Genomic DNA, 19,071 nt, shown 5'->3' on the forward strand with positions numbered 1-19,071 from the left:
ATGGTGTCAGTTATTCTCTGCAAAGTATGACTTTCCCACACTAAATATATTCTAAACTACTCAATTATAGCCAAACATTTTGACTGTAAGACATCACAACATCAGCACATATGTTTATTTTTAAAGTTAGAGTTCGGAAGTAGTAGTGGCATTCATTAGCTTTACAGTGTACCGGTGTTGTAGCCATGTGTCTCTAAACTGCAACAGTGGTGGATACTGTAAAGTTGGAACCAAATGGACCAATAACCGCCGGTATTTACACATTTTTGCTATCGTTTATGTTCTCACGCGCATATTGAACTTTTAAATACTCCTAAATTGTAAATGTAATTGTGTGAATTGTGTTTTTTTTAACGTGTTGTTAGTTAGGTGTTAAATGTTTCCTGTGTATCGTTCAAGTAATGAATTTCAACCATTGAACCTGAAAAACACTTGTTTGACACCTTTAAAAGTTCATGTTTCCTGTTGTAATACGGAATAATATACCACAAACACTGTATTGCTTTTTAGTTTTAGTAGTCTATGTGAAATCTAATGTGAAAGTCTAATGATCTACCTGTAGCTACAGATAAAGCTGAAACTTACTGTATGCACTTGGCATAAAGCAGGCACATTATTATTAAGTCATTCTACTTAATTGCCCTACTTCTCTGCCTTCATATGCCCCTTAAAATCAACGCTAATTTACAGGAGAGCGTTTGTGAAACTTAGGTGTACATAAAGCTGTGTTGGAAATTGATAAAGTTCATCAGTGACGGCCAGAACTCATTTCAAAATTTGTTTTTCTCTCCCAGTAGAAACATCAGCTTGAACATGGAGCCTTCATCATCATCAGCAGCAGCAACAACAAGCAGCAGAGAGAAAAGAAAGCACGGTGTCCCCACAGCACATGAGACGGCCAAGAGGTTAAAAACTGAGCAGGAAAGTGAGGGGGTGGAGGAGGGTCCACATATGCCCCGCTTACCGAGGATCTCTGTGCTGCTCGACCGCCTCCAACATCCAATTACACTGAATGAGCTGACAGAGCTGCTGCATTATGCCGCTCTGGGGAAGACAGGTGGCATCAAACAGCCCAGGTAATGACTTTTGTAGCACGATGTGATCTATTTCATGGACTCTCATCAAATAACTCTCTGTAACTGTGTCCCTGTACTTCAACAGTCATAAAGACATCTAATTAAAGTCTTTCATCTTGCAGACTTATATCTTATCTCATTTTTCTGTCATTGTCCTCCTGTCTCTGTGCTAGTTGGTGTCGTCTCCACCACCAGAGGAAAGTTAAAAGTGTGAATGTTGTCATCGTGCAGGGTCTGACCCAGAGTCACTTCTACAAACACTACCTCACCATGAGACACCTCAGGACCAACTACAGCTCTGTAAGTATTCAGAGGGGATGTAACTGTAGTGACAGATTATTTAATGAGAAACATTCTATACACTGTTTTGTGTCTGCATTTTATTGGACTGTTGCAGAGGGTCACCTTCACTCCATCATCTGATAACGTGGCATCTCGAATCTTCGGCAGTGAAGTTCCTAAATCAGACGATCCATCACATTCCCAAATACGCAACGACAGTGGATTACACACAGGTGAGAATCATGTATGTGGATATGTTCTGATATGAAATTATTACATAAGATTACTGTCCTACAAATAGCTGTCATAAAACCACGATAAAGCCTACACGACTTTGACTTTTGCTAAGAGCAATGGTGGAATGTAACAAAGTACATTTACTCTAGTTCTGTACTGAAGTACAGTTTTGAGGTACTTATACTTTACTTAAGTCCACTACAGTTCAGAGAGAAATACTGTACTTTTTACTTCACTACATTTATTTTACAGCTTACTAGTTACTTTTTATATTATGATTTTACATATAAATATCAACTTGATTTCAACTTTGTTACAGATTCAAGTACTGTTATATCAAATCATTAAAATCAGCTTTATTATTCTGCACTGTGAGTCCTATCAATACTTGAAGTATATTTTACTTCATGGACTTTTACTTGCAACAAAATATTTTTATAATGTAACATTACTACTTTAACTTTAGTAAGTGTCAAAAATATTATTAATATCTCTCAGCTTTGGTTGGTTGTTTGTGTTTTCTCTCAGTGTTTATGTTCTTGTTGTTAACTGTGAGTGTCTGTGTTAATTTGTGTACCGCTGCAGCACTGCGGACTCACCCAGTAATCACCAAGTTTGGGACGCAGAGGAGAGGACTGACTGCGTACGTAATCACCCAGGAGGAGATGATCAAAAGACACTTCCCTGTCAAAGGTGAATCTCTTTCTCACTAGATCCGCAGTAAACCGGCTAAATCTGAAAAGACAGTTTACATGTGAAAAAGACGTACTTCCATGTTAGCGTTTTCAGGTTTTACTGCCACTTTGTTTCTGACAGTGTCTCAGCAGGAATATGTCATTGTTTCCCCCATCCTCATAAAACTGCAGTGTTTTTAGCTTTATGTACTATAAACAGTAATGGAGGGAAGGCCTCAGATTAAAGCCAATTTAGTGTAGACATGGTCTCACTCTCTCTGTCTCTGTCTTCATCTCCACCTTCTCACTTACTGTTTCTTTCCACACAGGAATGCCAGGTTTTGAAGAATTTGTGTGTACAGACAGCGTTGACTGTGTGACTGACAGCAGCCCTCTGTATGGACTTGACTGTGAAATGGTGGGTCACTCTTAATTATTCTTCTGCAGTTTCAGACTGTATTGATAACATAATGGTGCATATGACTTTAAGGAAAAATTGGTCTTTAGTCAAGGAGAAATAATCCATCTAAGCTAGTATGAACTAGTCGTATTAATGTGCTTAGAAACAACATAGCCACTTTTATCAAGTGTTTATTGTGACTTTTTCCAATTGCCAGAATGCTACTTAAAATGTAAGCATATTTATGTTAGTGCTAGTCTGTTTTGATAGATATTTGCCTCCTTACAGGATAAGCTGCATCACTTTAAAGCAATTTTATTCCACTGCTGCTCATCTGAAGAGCAGCTCAAATTGTCAGACACCCCCTCTGGCCACAACTGTCGCCCTGCATAGTCTGTGAATAACTATTCTGCTTCACCCCTACTTTTTTTAAAAACTAACTATGGATCAAGCTCCCTGTTTTAAATATTTTCTTCATCAATTGTTGCTCTGTCTCCTTTTCTTTCATAGCATCCTGTGTAGTCTGTATAGCATCCGATATAGATACACTTTTGTTGACAAGATCTTGTCTTATTCCAAGATGTCCATCCCAGTTCTAAACAGTGCATTATGGTTTTAATGTTGCGTTCCAGTGTCTAACAGAAAAGGGATACGAGCTGACTCGTGTTTCTCTGGTGGATAGTGATGGGAACTGTGTACTGGACGATCTGGTGAAACCTCAGAACCGCATCTTCAACTACCTCACCAAGTACACGCGCACACACACACACACACACACACACACATGCTGTTGTATTATAAAATAACCCACATCACATACTACGTTCAAATGTTAAAGGATATTCCTGTGCGTCTTCTGATAGGTTCTCTGGCATCACCGCGGCGATGTTGCAACCGATCACGACCACCCTGCGGGACGTTCAGGAAAAGATCAAGGCGCTGTTGCCGCGGGATGCTGTTCTGGTCGGCCATTCACTCGACAGCGACCTCATGGCTCTGAAAGTGGGTGACCACTGACATTTTGACTCCTGCTGGCAACAGCAATGAAATTATCACAATGAGCTTGAGTTTGAGTGTGGTCTCATCCTGAGTTTTGGGATTGTTTGAATCTTTCATGAAGATGAGAAGGAGAGGAGTGTGTTAACAGCATTTTCTCTCTGTCTAGTCTTCTAGCCTTTAATTTTCTGTTACTGAAGGGTAATAAAACTGAATCTCACTATTGCACGTACAACCCCGGGATCCAAACAGAGTTTCATTCTGGAAGGACTTCACAGCATAGACACATGTTTTTCTTAATAAAAAGAGGTTTTGACCTTGTCTCTGTGCTCCCTGCAGCTGATCCACCAGCATGTAATCGACACCTCACTGCTGTACAGGAAAGAGTTTGGACAGAGGTTTAAGCTCAAAGTCTTGGCAGAGACAGTGCTGAAGTAAGTTTTCTCTCTCTTCCTCTGCACTTGTGTCTCTCTCACCCACTGTGGATAATAATTCAATTTTCCACTTGTGTCCCAGGAGGCAAATACAGACTGAAGAGCAGCAGGGTCATTGTTCCATTGAGGATGCTGTGGCAGCCCTGCAGCTGGCTCAGTACTTTATTAAAACAGGACCTCGTCAGGTAACTCATTGCTCCCCAACACACACACACACACACACACACACACACACACACAAGCATAAGCATACACAGAGTTGATGCAACATTTTCTATGTATGCTCACTGTCAGGTTGTAGAGAATTATCTGGAGGAGCTGTGGGGATACAGAATAGAGGAGGAGTTCACCGACTGTGCATCTGCATCCACACCAAGCCACAGGTACAATACCTTATACAGTCTGTATACCTAAGCCAGTAGACCATATCCTTCCTCTGAGTTTTTGGACAGTACTTCTCACACTCCCCGTGATGGAACGGCACAGAAACATAGCCCTTGCATATTGGTAAAATGTTGCTTTTAAAAAATAGTGACATAAACCTTATCACAAATGAAATGTGAATGAATGTTTCATAAATGACCTGAAGGTTACACAGTGCACAGACACAGAGTGGACCTAGTGTAACCTTTCCTGAAAATCCAAATGACATGTTTTTTATCATTAATGAAAAAATTTAAATCCTGTTGAAAAATTCTTGCACATCTGTGTTACAAATAATAATCTTCATTCATAATGTTAAATCCATCTTATCACACATTCTGGTGCAGATGTTTTTGACAGTTTCTCTGTCTTTCCTTCTTGTGTAGGTTTGCCAACATTTTACAGACACTCGGCCAGTCAGTGGCCTTTTTAGGGAAGCGCTCTGACGTAGCCCTGGATCTGTCCAATCAGCAGTGGCACAGCTCTGACAAAGAGGTTAGAAGTGAGGTGGTTTTGACTCAGGAGTCAGTCTGCTCTCAACTGATCAGTCACAATGTTTACATGCACAAAATATTCAGTTTTTTGCCCCCATTCTGAAAAAGACAATATTCCTAATCAGCTGCTTATATGGCTAATGAAAATGAATATTCCACTAATATTGCTGTTGACGTTCAGCCGTGCATACTCCACTTGCAAACGGTTGTCTAGTTTGTTTGTGTACAACAAACAGCTGACTGTAAACAGGCAAGACTGTGTGTTGCTGCAAAAACCCAGATTGAGATGCATATTCCAAATGCACTGTATACACGTCCAAAGAATTCTCCTAAAATCTGAATAATATCACCAGGATCTCTTAATCGAAAAATGCTAAAGTCGGAATACGTTCAAATTCTCATTATTGTCATATTTGGAATAATAGTGGAAATTTTTTTGTGCATGTAAACATACTGAGTTTTGCTGCAACCTGAAATTAGCTGGGTTTTGTACTCAAACCCTCTGGTGCACATACCATGTCCTCCCCAATACATTGTAGAAGTGTTACCTTTCTCCTCTTCTCTACCTCTGAAACTGTATCCTCTCTCCCTCAGGTGTTGGCCTCCTTCACGGAGAAAGCCCAAGTGTCCGTTCCTCTCGGTGCTCCAGTTCTCCTCCTTCTCAGACCACCTGAAGGACTGTGGTCCTTGTCAGGAGCTGCAGTACAAGAGGGTGAGTCGCTCATTCAAAACATCTTGAATTTAAAATGGCAGAGTGTTAGTTTGATAAACTATTTACTGTGTGTGTATTTATCCTGCAGGTGTGCGCAAACCTTCGTGATTTGTGTGTAGTATTTGCAGGGCCGTTCCCTGTAGGTTTCTCTGAGAGGGAGGTGAAGCGGCTTTTTCGTTGCTGTGGACCCGTTCGGAAAATCAAAATGCTGATCACGACTGTCAGGGTCTGTCTCACCTACATCATGATCCTTCATTTGTTTCAATTTTCCATTTTATAAACTGTTGTTTGTTTTATTTCTGTCACCATTTGACGAGAGAACTGAAAACCTCTTAAGACATGGTGACAGTTAACTGGTACTGTTCATTTATATAAAAAGGAACAGTGATGGGATGTATTAACAAAGTCTCTCTACGATGACTCTGCCTCAGCTCCATTGTTTTTTTTTTTCCCTCTCTCTGGATGTGCTTTATTAATTTTAGTTGTCCTTGCTGACTATGTTTGGCCTCCAGGTCCATGCAGAGGTAGAGTTCGAGCTGCTGGAGGGAGCTGTGCTGGCATTAAAAACTCTGAATGGATTTCATTTGCAGGGACAGTCCATCAAGGTAACTCTGTCTCCATTTTTCTTGTGCTTTTTGTTGCTTATTCTTTTTACACTTCAGTTATTATTCCTAAACTTTTCTAGACCAACTTTTCTATCACCAACATGTTTGCTTGTTTGTGCATTTTCTAGGTCCAGAGACCTGTTTATGAGTCAACGCTGGACCTGGATCTGACTCTTGATGCTTTGATGGGTGACACTCTCAACACCAGTCACCTCTATGCTGTTAAATTAAAGCCCAGTATGGCTGACCGCATAAACATTCCTACAAAGGCCAATGGACACACATTAGACATTAAAACAGCAAATCAGATGCTCCCTGCTAAAGCAAACGGTAAACAGTTGAAACTCACCACCACAAAGTCTGAACTCTCACAGGAAACAATCAGAGAGACGTTCAGTCACTTTGGGACGGTGGAGAGAATCATCCTGCCTGCCAAACCTGGAAAACATGCAAGACATGCATTCATTAGTGAGTAAAAGAGCTACAGGTTTCACTATCTCTTGTTCTGTTTGTTGGTGTTTGCACAGATTGTGAAATTCTCTACCTCGATTGTGTCTGGTTGACAGAGTTTGAGAGTTCAGAGGGCAAATGGGCAGCCCTCAGCTCCACTGAGGATCTCTTGAAGGACGACTACATCATCTGTCCATCGCTGACTCCGCCCCACTTGGGTTCATGGGTTTCCGGTACAACAACGCAGTCGACAGTGGATGCTGAGGGGGAAGACAAGGAGAGGACGCACATGCACACCACCTGTCAGGTATGAAACAGGTTGTGTTTTATCCAGTTGGTTGTCATGCATTCTTAAAACTGCGGTGTAGAAATTGAGCTGCTAGTGTAGTTAAAGTCTTGTACACTTGGCTGCTCTCTGTCCTGTTCTTTGCAACAAAGGCAACAGCTGTTTGAACATCATGGTTCAATGATTGTTCTTTCTTTCAGCTGCCAGCCTCAGTCAATTCTCACTACATCTTTTCTTCACAAAAATCTCACTTTGGAAACTGAGCCTTTCAGATTTAGGGTGGCTTTATGAGGCTCATTTGTCAGGACATTTCTGTCTGACAGTGTAATTATGCTTTGTGTCTACTCTCACATTTCTTGTCCTGGATATGTGACTACTGACACTTCCTGAATCTGAGGGACTGGAGCTGTTGCTTACAAGAAAGTTACAAGTACATTTGTGATTTGATTTGTTCAGAATGTTTTTGATGTTTAGCACACATGAAATGAAGACCCCAATGTGTATTACCTACAGGAGCAGGAAGTGGAGCTCATGATGAGGAAGTTGGACCGCCGCCTCAGGAAGCTCTTCAGATCTCTCCCAGACTATACCTTGTCTGTGGTTGTGCTGCTTGGACATACCAGGTGAGGACCCTGGCAGTGTCTGGGAAGAACTGCTACCAAGTTAAATATTTCTAAACCATCTCCTTTCTTCCCCAGTGCTCAAGGCCACTTTCCTGGTTTGTGCTTTATGGAGGTGAAGAAAGGGGAGAACAGTGATCCAGCTGTACAAGCATAAGCCTGCACTAACAAAATCTCTTCCACTGCAATGATGACGGATCCTGTGGATCACCTATACCAGCTGAAACCCATGAAGATAAAAATATGAAAAAGAAAAAAAATGAAAAATAAAATACCACTGACTTTGTATTTTAGTAAAACCCCCTTTATGTCTTTACATCTCCTGCAACCTTGCACACACAGCTAACATCAAGGCTAAGGGCACAGTAGACATTTGGCAGGAGATTGCCAAGCTGAAGGCAGAGGTGCTGGAGCTGATTCTCAGATCCATGAGTTTTAGGAAGAGGCCTGTGCATAAGCATAAAATGGTAAAACAAACAAAAACTTGCAATTAAATTCATTATAGTCAAATGACTATGAAGGCACAAGTCTACAAAATAAATAACTAGAGGGAGACAATCAAAGATGCTTGGCCAATTATGCAAGTTTTACCTTTGCGTGCAAAATGTTTCCACTTCATCATTTTATCCTTTGAAATTGTATGAAATTTTGTCATAATTAAAGATTGAATTGTTGAGATGTGCTTTGTGAGGCCACAGTGACCTTGACCTTTCACCACCAAATCCTAATCAGTTCAACTGAACATTTGTGCCAAATTGGAAGAAATTCCCTCAAGGTGTTCCTGAGATAGTGGTCATGAGAATGGAACAGATGGACAGATGAACATCCCCATAACAGAATGCCAACGTAGAACTAGTAAAAGTTCCTAGAACAATATTTAAGTGTCTGTCTATTAAAGAACTGCTCTAAATGTGAGAGGTTACAGTGCAGTGACTAACAATGGAGAATGCTCCTCAGTTCAACTGATCAGTTTGACAGAGGATACAGAAACAGGGATACTAAGAAACATTCTTTAATTTTTTCCCTTTAAGGAAATATTTAAGGATTTTTAAACTTTATCTTATACAAAAATGTATACGTCATCTTAACGTTTACACCTTTTGCATTGGAACATACTTTGACATTGTTGCAGATTGACACAGTTACAAAACATTTAACACAAAAGTAAAGAAAAACAATTCTGTACAAAAAAAAAAAAAAACACAAGCACCTCATGAAGGGTCAAAATGCCACCAATAATAAATATCACATTATCATTGATAAGCTTATATACGTCTGATAAAACTGGAGGAGTTGACAGAACTTATGTTTTTAAAATGGAAAAAATAACTGGCTGCGTTAAAATACTAAATAACCCTGACATTGTAAACTACAGGACCTGTCGAGTGGTATTTTATCTCACGATTTATGAAACAGATTCACAGGGAAACAAAGACTAGAGAAAAAGTACATCTCCCTCACATGCACAAACTCTCACACAACTCGCGTTCACAAAATATAAGACTGACTAGAGGTGACGGGTCATTAAAATTGATGAATGGTTCCAAAGTGATGGCATGGCTGTGGTGGCAGATTCCAGTCTGATCACATCAGAGAATAAATGAACATTTCTGTAGTTAAGATTTTCAAGATCTCATGGTATATGTGTGTGTGTTTACCCAGAAGAGTTGCCTGCTCCTCTGGTATAAGATCAAAATATGGCAGCTGTCGTTATGGCTTGTGTTCTCTCTTTCAATAGTCCAGTCAAATAGCTTGGCTGGTAGCTTTGGATACAGTATCCACAGCTTTTGAGTGAGCAAATGAATTTAGGGCATGCACTGCTCCCAGTGATGTACGACCTTACAGGAGAGCGCCCCCAAGTGCTTAGGAAGAGACTCTGCGCAGGAGTCCAGTGTGGGACAGTGGCCTCTCCACTCCTCACCTCTCGCTACCAGACTTCTGGAACTTCAAACAGCGATGTTGTAGATTCAGCTGCTGTGCAAAAAAGAAGAGACACGATAACGTAAGAAGAAGACGCAGCACACTTCAAATACCTTGATTTGCAAGTGATCGCACAGAAGTCTTGTCTATTTTGAACATTTAACCTTTTGAATCAAACCAATTGTATGGATTGTCGTGAAATTTTGTACAGATATTCATGTTCCCCAGAGGACTTGAAGAAAGGATGAAATGTGGTACAGACATTCAATGATGCATCTCTGGTGATCCCTTAATGTTTCATCTAATGTCTGGCAAACTAATGAAATTTACCGTCCGTTTCAGCTGTACTTTGTGTTTAGTGCTATTCAGCAAATGTTAGCGAGATGATGCACACATTAAACATGACATCTGCTAAACATCAGCATGTTATACCATCTGTGAGGATTCTGGTTTTAGCATTCAAATGTTGGCAACCTCAGAGCGTGGCTGCAGACTCTCAGTCTTGTGCTCAGTTCTATCTCTTTATGAACAGGTTTTGGCACAGTCACTACATACCTCTGCAAGTCATTTTGTTTTAAAGAAACATCTGAAGGAAGGAGGAATATGGAGGCAACATAATTTCTGTGGTTTCTAGATGGATTAATGGACATTTATATACACTGAACATCAAATTTAAATGGTTAACAAGCCCTGACAAACACACCTTCTGACTTCTTTTTCTTGTTCTTTTGACCTTTCCTCCCGTGGACCGTCGTGGCTTGCTGCCAGGTGACCGTCCCCTCAGCATCATTGACTGGGTCTGTGCCCTCGGGACTTTCCTCCTCATCAGGGACTGGACTTAACCCTGCTGAATCGGATGTATCTCTGCAGGGCACAGCAACCATTAAGAGGCTTTAAACTACAGCAAATAGGATAACACAAAGCACAAATGATCATCTCCATTTCACTTACGCTGTCTTCAGCCATCCCTCTGATGTCTTGCTCTCAATAGCGTCAACATTTGCCTGTCCACTTGCATCTAGGGAACAAAATGACAAGTGGAGCAGATTAGACCTCCTTATACGGCATGTACATTTTACATAGTAATTCACAGAACACACAAGCACAAAATACAGCAAAATGAAGCTTAGACAGCCTTTAAAGTTTAGAGGGTTACACTCAGTGTGCAACACTAACCACCACAAAACCTCAGCAACTTCAAAACCAAGACACAGGGTTAAAACAGCTCAGCCACGTGAAAAAAAAAAAGCTACTTATTGTTGAGGAAATCTTAAATTGATTAACTGAGACATATCCTAGAACTACAAAAGGCTGGAAGAAAAATGTAAAAAATTGTGATGATTTAAGACTCACAACAGCAACATCAGAATATAGCTACAAATGAATCCTTGTCAATAAAGATCTGAATGAAAAGAAAACCTAAGATGTGCCATTGAAATTACTTTCTGAGCTTCTGCAGTTGAAATGAAATCCTATAATATCAAGCAAAAATGTGTGTGAAGACAATGTTGTCAGTACAGAATGCATCTGACCTGTCTGTTCTGGAGCAGGTGGCCATGAATAAAATATAAAATCTGATGGTAAACTAATTGCTCAGCCTTGGTTGTGATGATTATTCAAAATGCCACCTGCCCTCTTCCTCAGGGCACACTGCATCTCTGCTAAGTACGTTCCTTTGGGAAACCTGCATGTTACCACCCTGCAAGCAGGAAAGTACGTATGCATGCGTGTGTTCACACACCATCAGTTTTCATCTTCTTGCTGCCTGTGCTATCTGGGTATGAGTAGTGACTCCAGCCGTCTGTAATTAGAGGTTCTCCGCTCCCCTGCTCTCCCTGAACCGGACTGATGCTGCGTTTCCTCAAACCCCTGGAACAAAAATTAGGCCATACATACAGCAATATAAAAAGAAACTGTGGATATCGGCAGAAAATCCTCTGCAACAGGTTAATACACAGAATATTATGTTAAAAGAGAAATGCAGTATGCAATAGCACAGGCATACCTGGAATAACCAAAACCACTAGAAGTAGTGGAGGGCGTAGTGAGGTTTCACCCAGCCGTCCTCTCCCCAGGTTTTGGTGGTTTGCCCAAGCTTCTCCTTCTCCTGCTGTTTGCCCTGGATGTACTCTGCATATGTCTGGATCCTGTAACTCTCTGCGTAGCGGCTGGTGTTCATAGCTTCAGGACAAGAGGCAAAGACATTGACAGATTGCTTCAACATTTTGTGCAGACAACAGAGACCAGTCTGATGAGAGTAACGAGGTCAAACTCACCTATCTGGACCTGGTCTGTTTGACTCAGGGACACAAATGCTGATGTGTCATCTATCCATGAAACCTGGATGTTCCCTGAGTAGATAACAGGAGTATAACGTGAGTGATAACATATGGGTCATTGTTTGCAAGCAGAATTAACATGAGAAAACATGTCTTACCAAAGGCACTAAAGAGCTGGTAGAGGTCACTAGTCTTCCATTCTTTTGGGAAAGTGACATACAGGACATGGTCTCTTTTGGGTTGCACTGTGGGAGCAGAGGAGTAGAGAACCGGCAACAGTTGAGAGTTGAGAAATTAAAGCACTGAGAAGGCTAAGAAACACAGATGACAGAATAACAGACCTGAGGTTTTGTTTTTTTCTGGACCTAGTGGTCAAAATCACTTAATGCAATTTAAAAAGGAAGTCGAGTTCTGCTTTTTGTATTCAAACATGCTGAATGCATTTCCTTTCATATATAACATCTGCAAGCTGTGCTACAATGTTTTACTCACAATCTGGTCCTGTGATGTTGAGGTAGGGAATATCTATTATCCTCATCAGGAAAAGCCTTGAGAACAGAAAGTAGAAGCATTATAATCCTTTCTTTGAAGTCTTTATAATGGTCAATAAAAGACAGAAAATAAATTTAAGTGCTTCTCTTACTTGTTGAAGAAAGGCTCAATGAGTTTAGATCGGGCTGAGATGTAGGCTTTGGGTGGAGTCAAGAAGGAACCTGCAGGGAGAATGTGAACAGCTTAGACGATATGTATTTGGACACATTTTTATATTTGCAAATAGGAACAGTGTGATTGTGTGTGTTACCCAGGTAGTTGGCCATGGAGATGAAACAGAGGCCAGTGATGTAGGCATCGTAGCCTGCCTCATGGAGCTGCTCCTGGGCTGTGTCATAACTGGGGAATCCCTCTGCCGTTGCTGAAACAGTATGAAGGGGAAGAGGTGTCAGCAGGAATTTGTTCAGTGAATTTCAGGCAAACATTAGTATATTTACTCACCAACTTGTGGTGATTTGAAGGGGCTCTCTTTCAGCTGTTTCTCCAGCTCTGCCAGAGAGGTGTTAGTGATCAGCTCCTGCAACACAAAGATAAAATGAACTTGTTATTATTAAAATTTAGTGATGCAAAATCATGATTTAAATCATGGGAGTGATGTAGGGGCTTCAGCTACTTATCTGCTGAAGTTGCACAGTATATTATCATACCCGATTAAATGCTAGGCTTTTAATAAGCACAACTTCCTCTAAAACAGCTTCACCAGTTAAGTATGTTGACATAAGAGAAATTTGCTTCACAGTAGTTCTCAATACAATAGACAAAGATAACAAGCTGCAAGTTAAAATGCCTACCTTAAATGGCTGAGTGGAAGCCATCAACTTTGTGTCCAGAATTCTGCAAGTCAATAGGTAAAGATAAACAACACTGAACAACAAAAAGGCAAAGAGCAGTATCTGTTGTGAAGACCTGAAAACAAGTTCAGCAAAAGAGTGTGAGAATGTTACCTTGGGAAGACACACATTGTGACCTCTTTAAAGTCTTGAAGATCCTGGAGAAAAACAAGCAAAGCATCTGTATAAATAATGCATAGAGGACTTTACACTGTTTTTTTGCTTGTAGCAGAAAGAGATGAATATTTATCTATGCTGAGTGTGTACCTCTGGAAGAGGGCAGTAGAACTGGTGGATGGTGTGCATTACATCCAACAGCATGTTGTGGCCAACCACAAGTTTACCCTGTGGGTCAGATGAAATTGATTAGGGGTGCAAGTCAGATTTACCAAACATATTTCATACAACTGGGGCACTATGACGTGACCATAAAGAGATGTAATGTAGTTAAAGAGGCAAAACTACAAGCAGAGTTGAATAATGCATCTTATGAACTAGTTTTCCTGATTCATAACAGTCTATTGTTTTGGATTGTCGCTGTTTACTGATTTTTTTTGTGAGAGTGCAATTCAAAACTTGTAACTATAGCAGGTGCTTAAACAGAAAAAGAGGTTGACTCACAGATTTTGAAATGGCGTGGATGACCCTGGAGAAGCCAACAGCATCATTTAGCTCCTCCTGTTGGGGGAGAGAAATTTGGGTTTAAAAATATTAGATGTAGTCATAAAGTACTGCATTCTCCTTAATAACAAGGTCACGCAAAAAAATGGGGGACAACAAAGACAACAAACAACAAAGTGTGCATTTCTGCATTCAATCTTGGTGAATAGAAAAAGATTATACTGGAATATCTGATGTTTGTCTTAAGCCCAAATTCACCTGCTCTCTCTCCAGTTTCTGCTGCTCCCTCCTCTTCCTCTCCTCTTCATCTACTTTGCTGACCTGGATGTATCGCTCCTTCTGCAAACACAGAAAATCACATCCATAATTTTACACATAACAACACAGGAGGCAAGAGAAGTTAAAATAAAACATGTTCTAACCTTTTCTGTTTCCACGGTTTCCACATGAAGCCCTTTGGGAAACCTGTGAGAGCAGGAAAAATGTTAATTCACTACAAATCAACACAGTGACAACAATAATAGCTAAGTGGTAAGCGACACTCACTTCCAGTTCAGGGTCTGGTATATCAGCTTTCTCTGAAACCTGGTAAAGAAATGTAAATATGAGCAGAAATTAAGATACAGAAGCGTCATGGTAAATACAATCAAGGTTGATGTGGCTTTTTGAGAAGAGCTAAATTACCCAGTACATGGTTCCAAGTCCAAGGTCTTCTCTGCATTAGTGAAGAGAGCCTCAACCTTCTCTCTGTGTGGGGGAAAAAAAAGAAGAGTAAAAATTATTAAAACATAGAGGGTGAGACACTAATGTAATTGTGAAGTTGTATTTGGTTGAGGTTTGGGGTCAGAAAATCTCATCTATCCATGAATTTGTAATCCGTGAGTCAGTGTCACAGTGGCAGACTTGTGAGAAGAGCAGCCTGAATGTTCTTTTTTTTGAGTGATCCCGCCTACGTCCTTCTGAACACTCAGCTGCTCCCCAGACAGTATAGAGATGTAGTATGATTATGGGTCTATTCATTTATACCAGGGGATCCTGAGGCAATGTTGGGTTGGGAGGGTTCTCTTTAAAAAGACTCACTATCCCCAATTTACCTCAGAAGAAAGGCAACCAGAACATCTCATCTAGGTCCTATCAGTGTAAACAAACTAAGCCGCCACTGCCAGTATGATCAACTTCCCTCTCAGTCCTCTCTCACACGTACAACCCTGTCACTACCCACATCTGTTTTTTTTTTTTTTTTTTTTAAACCACCATGGTCTGAAACAGGAGCCCCAACACTGTTGTTACTGTGTACATTTTACTCACACTTGGAATCTGGGATAGTCCATATGTACTTAACACTTACATGACCCTGTTGATGAAGTCTTTATGCTCCTCAGGTACATGTGCAGGGCCTTTGGAGGATGACGGTGAGATGAAGGACGGTGTCCCCACACCATTAGCATGTTGATTCCTCCTCTCCTCTGTCTGCTCTCTCAGCTGGGCCTCCTCTTCTTGATTTAGATATGGGATTCCTTTGAAAACCAGAAAGATCTGAATGTTACTTCTGTGCAGTGACTGTAGTTCTGCAGGTGCTCTACCCACTGATCATCCCAGAGCAGCTGCAAAAATAAACAGTATTTTGTATTAATTGCATCAAATTTAACTTTGTGATACAGAGTCCGTGTACTGGAAAAATTTCCTGCAAGATGAAAAAAAAAGTTGCTGAACATTAGTTTTAGGAAGATGTCAATGTGGTCATCAACAACATCAACAGCACTGGGAAATACAAGAGAACCAGAGTAATCAATGCTCCTGCAGGTTCTGCTAAACCTGTATAGCCTGTATGTGTAATTACATTTTTGAAGGACTGAAATTAAAGACTGTGTCCAAACTGTAAAAATCAACTACGTTTCTTCAAAGGCTGAGGCTTATATTCACAAGTCTGAGTGAAGAGCAAAAAGGCCCAGAGCCAGCTGCTCCATTACTGCGAACAGATGAAAGCTTTTCTTACATTGCACTGAGGATGGATAATGTACAAAGAATTCTGAAATACTTGGGCAAAAAACATAACCTGAAAATAAATACAAACACATTAGTAAAACTTGCCAAATGTTGTCTTAGAACATATTTGAGAACTTTGCCCAAATTAACAGCAATAAAACATTAAGAAGAGTCTGATTTAAATCAGCTTTACTTATACAAGTTTGATATGTGGTGCTATAAGCTTAAATCTGAATCAAATCAGATAGGAACCTAGCACTACACATCATGAGACAAAAGGACATTTCACATTCATTTTGTGCTATACTCACCATGACAGAACACCTTGTTGAAGTCAAACCCCTGACTGGCCAGGAAATCGATACTGGAACTCTGAAACAACAAAGACAATCTTCAAACTTTCAAACAAAAACTCTGACATCAAAATAATCTTTTCACAGCTGACCAAGCATGTTGTATCTAAAAGTCATTTATCTCAGTTGTTCACAAAGATGCAACACAATTGCCCTGAGGACTAACACTGACTTACTTGGCAGATGAACTTTATGTCGGGGGACGTCCTGTTGAACGGTTTTGGGAATATATAAAAATTAAAAGGCTTCGTGATATACCTAGAGAGACACAATGGGAGCAAAAAGAAGAATGAGGATAAAAGCTGGATCACTTCCATTATTAGTACTTTGCTGACAAATGTTTTTGCATAAAACTGAACAATGGCATTGGCAGTGGAACCTGGGGCAGTTGCCCACTTGGTAATCCAGCCTTGCTTAATTCAGGAAATGGTATAAGGAGTACTTGTTATTTGTCAGTCTGACAATACACACAAATTTATCTTGTCCAGGTACTGTGTCCAAAAACTGCCTCCCGAGGACTCGCAACAAGTTGGTTATTTTTTGTGCCTGATGAAGAGCCAAGTTGTTCTCAAAATATTACAGCTTTTTTAAATGTAACAAGACAAATTTAATACAAGCAGATGACAGCATTGGGAGGAGACAGTACATCGAATTTGTCACAGAATACCAAAATCATAATTGAAACTCTTGTTTGTTCAGCAGATATCACTCACTTTGACTGTGCCTGGTCATACTTGAATGTACATAATCCAAACTGGAACAGCAGAAAATCCATGGAATGCTGGTGGACAGAAAGAAAGTAGATTAATGAGATAAAACAAACAACCAACAACAGACTGCTGCAGGGCCATTGGGGGAAACTGGGAGGCACTGCATCTTTGTCTCACAGGAGTTTCAGCCTCTCCTGTCTGTCCTTGTCTCTCCCTCTATGTGTCTGTTCCTTTCTCCTATGTGTGTGAATAATGTGCTCGAGTTTTGCCAAATATAAACTTTTTTTAAAATTATTTTTTTAAACACACATCGTCCTCTGATGCACCAGAACACACCATCAGGGATGTTTCCTGTGGTCATTGGGCTTTCAGGTCTTTCTTTCTACTTGGCCTCTGGTCTTCCCAGGGAACAGCAAAGTCTAAGAGAATGATCAGTTCGGAGACCTGAGAAATCAGAACCATGTCTGGCTTTGGTGTTGTTGGGGCAGCAGTTTCTGGGAACTTCAGTTGTTTCCCAGGTCAGCCCCTTTCAGCCACCAGTCTCATGCCATTGCTAGCAGGCCAAAGTATGTGGTCCTTACAGTCCATGTTGTCATCCTTAATAACCATACTGTAAATCTATTTTGTTGCTCCATTCTTCATGGAGGAGGGATTCCCCCTCTGCAGCTCTTCCTGAGGTTTCTTGCCCTTTGCTCTCCCTTTAAAAAAATCTGTGTTTCTCTCCTCATCTGTTACGAGGGTGTAAAGATACAGGGTGTTGTATTCTGTACAGATTGTAAACCCCATTGAGATAAATTCGTGATTTGTGGTATTGGGCTCTAAAAATAAAACTGACTTGGCTGACTTTACTGATAAAGTCTGCAAACCTTTTTAAGCTTCGTGTATCGCTCCTCTGGTGTGTCCAGCCCGTTGGTTAGTGCACTGACATTAGGACCGTCGCTTATCCCTAAGAAAAAAAAAAAAAAAAACAACACAAAAACACGTCACACTTTGCAGACACAGCGTTGCCTTTTTCCAATTCCCCATTTCTGCTCGAACTCTTACACGGTTACCTGAAAATTCTCCATCGATGGCAAGAAAGTCAGCCTCCTCAATAGCGCTGTACACCGTGTTTAAACAGTCTTTATAATCTGGGAAAAGTGAAAGTGCATTAATAGTATGCTAGCACGATGCGCAAAGCGTGCTAGCCAGCAGAGGAACACACAAACCCGCAGCCGTGTCTCTTCCCTCGCAGCTACCTAGCTAGTTAGCTAGCTAGCAGCAGCACAAACACAATAAAAGAGCCCTATCCGTTATAAATATATATTATGTCACTGTTCTGTTGTACATTTTAATGATGTATAAGGCGAACTAGAAAATTTCGATGTACAAAATGTGGCTAGCTACTTACTTTTTCGTGTCACCTCCATCCCTGCACAATGACTGAACCCGGCTGACAGCTAACGCTAACTAGCCTCCGTCAACTGGCTTTTAACCGTTTTACAAACACTTCCGGGCCGCTGCTGCGAGACAAACCGCCGCTGTGAAGCTCCGGTGTATTTATACGAGCTATACGTTCGGTGTTTTAGTTATTTTTAATATAACAAAATACACTCACTACATGAAATATTTCCGGTTATTTGTTGTAGCACGCGCTGACTGCAGTTTTATAGAGAAATGATAGTGGAGGGATGTAACTAAGTAGATTTACTCAAGTACAAATAGGGGGTACTTTTACTTCACTCGACTGTTTTCTTTTCGTGCCACTTCATACCTCTCCTCCGCTACATCTCTTATCTAAATATTATACATTTCACTTCACTGGCACCTTCAGTTATTTTACAAATATTTTTGACTTGTCTATATAGATACTGTATGTTGTGTTCATTCTTGTTACTGTATGTAGCTATGTATCTTTTTTCTCATCTACTGGCTTGTACATATATATATATATATATATATATATATATATATATATATATATATATTGTCTTCGCACAGATTTGTTGTCCTTATTTTTGCTATACGTCCATGTATACCTCCTTGGAACACTGTTATTGGTGCTGTGTATTGTGTATAAGTAGCCTACACCGAGTCTGATCTGGATCAGGAAAATGTACTTATAGTATGAGAAATAAAAGTACTCAGTGCA

At 40.4% G+C, this 19,071-nt stretch overlaps 2 protein-coding genes across 2 annotated transcripts; one reads left to right on the forward strand and one right to left on the reverse strand.

The window, feature by feature from the left end:
* The first annotated feature begins 114 nt into the window (after nt 1-114).
* Nucleotides 115-8,895, forward strand: rexo5 (RNA exonuclease 5). Its single transcript, XM_051070259.1, has 19 exons — nt 115-252; nt 795-1,076; nt 1,250-1,376; nt 1,474-1,591; nt 2,181-2,288; nt 2,599-2,687; nt 3,302-3,417; nt 3,533-3,671; nt 4,005-4,099; nt 4,182-4,284; nt 4,394-4,482; nt 4,909-5,017; nt 5,611-5,772; nt 5,817-5,954; nt 6,241-6,333; nt 6,462-6,801; nt 6,900-7,090; nt 7,583-7,692; nt 7,768-8,895. The coding sequence occupies exons 2-19, from the start codon at nt 814-816 to the stop codon at nt 7,844-7,846; spliced, it is 2,469 nt and encodes an 822-aa protein (XP_050926216.1). The 5' UTR covers nt 115-252; nt 795-813; the 3' UTR covers nt 7,847-8,895.
* Nucleotides 8,686-18,598, reverse strand: parn (poly(A)-specific ribonuclease (deadenylation nuclease)). Its single transcript, XM_018702593.2, is given in 27 exon segments — nt 8,686-9,663; nt 10,313-10,473; nt 10,561-10,627; nt 11,351-11,478; nt 11,615-11,646; nt 11,648-11,790; nt 11,886-11,960; nt 12,047-12,133; nt 12,381-12,436; nt 12,532-12,601; nt 12,691-12,801; nt 12,882-12,957; nt 13,232-13,274; nt 13,385-13,428; nt 13,538-13,615; nt 13,892-13,948; nt 14,150-14,230; nt 14,314-14,356; nt 14,438-14,476; nt 14,576-14,638; nt 15,240-15,408; nt 16,189-16,249; nt 16,407-16,488; nt 16,944-17,011; nt 17,807-17,886; nt 17,993-18,070; nt 18,331-18,598. Coding segments are annotated over 27 exon segments (2,058 nt in total). The 5' UTR covers nt 18,350-18,598; the 3' UTR covers nt 8,686-9,616.
* Between the last annotated feature and the right edge of the window lie 473 nt (nt 18,599-19,071).

The sequence above is a fragment of the Lates calcarifer genome, linkage group LG5 (assembly GCF_001640805.2).
Source record: "Lates calcarifer isolate ASB-BC8 linkage group LG5, TLL_Latcal_v3, whole genome shotgun sequence".
Taxonomy (NCBI): domain Eukaryota; kingdom Metazoa; phylum Chordata; class Actinopteri; family Centropomidae; genus Lates; species Lates calcarifer.

Coding starts and splice junctions, on each gene's coding strand:
- rexo5 (XM_051070259.1), top strand. CDS start 814: ATGGAGCCTTCATCATCATCAGCAGCAGCAACAACAAGCAGCAGAGAG. Junction 4,100..4,181: donor TTGGCAGAGACAGTGCTGAA/GTAAGTTTTCTC, acceptor CTTGTGTCCCAG/GAGGCAAATACAGACTGAAG. Junction 5,018..5,610: donor GGCACAGCTCTGACAAAGAG/GTTAGAAGTGAG, acceptor TCTCTCCCTCAG/GTGTTGGCCTCCTTCACGGA.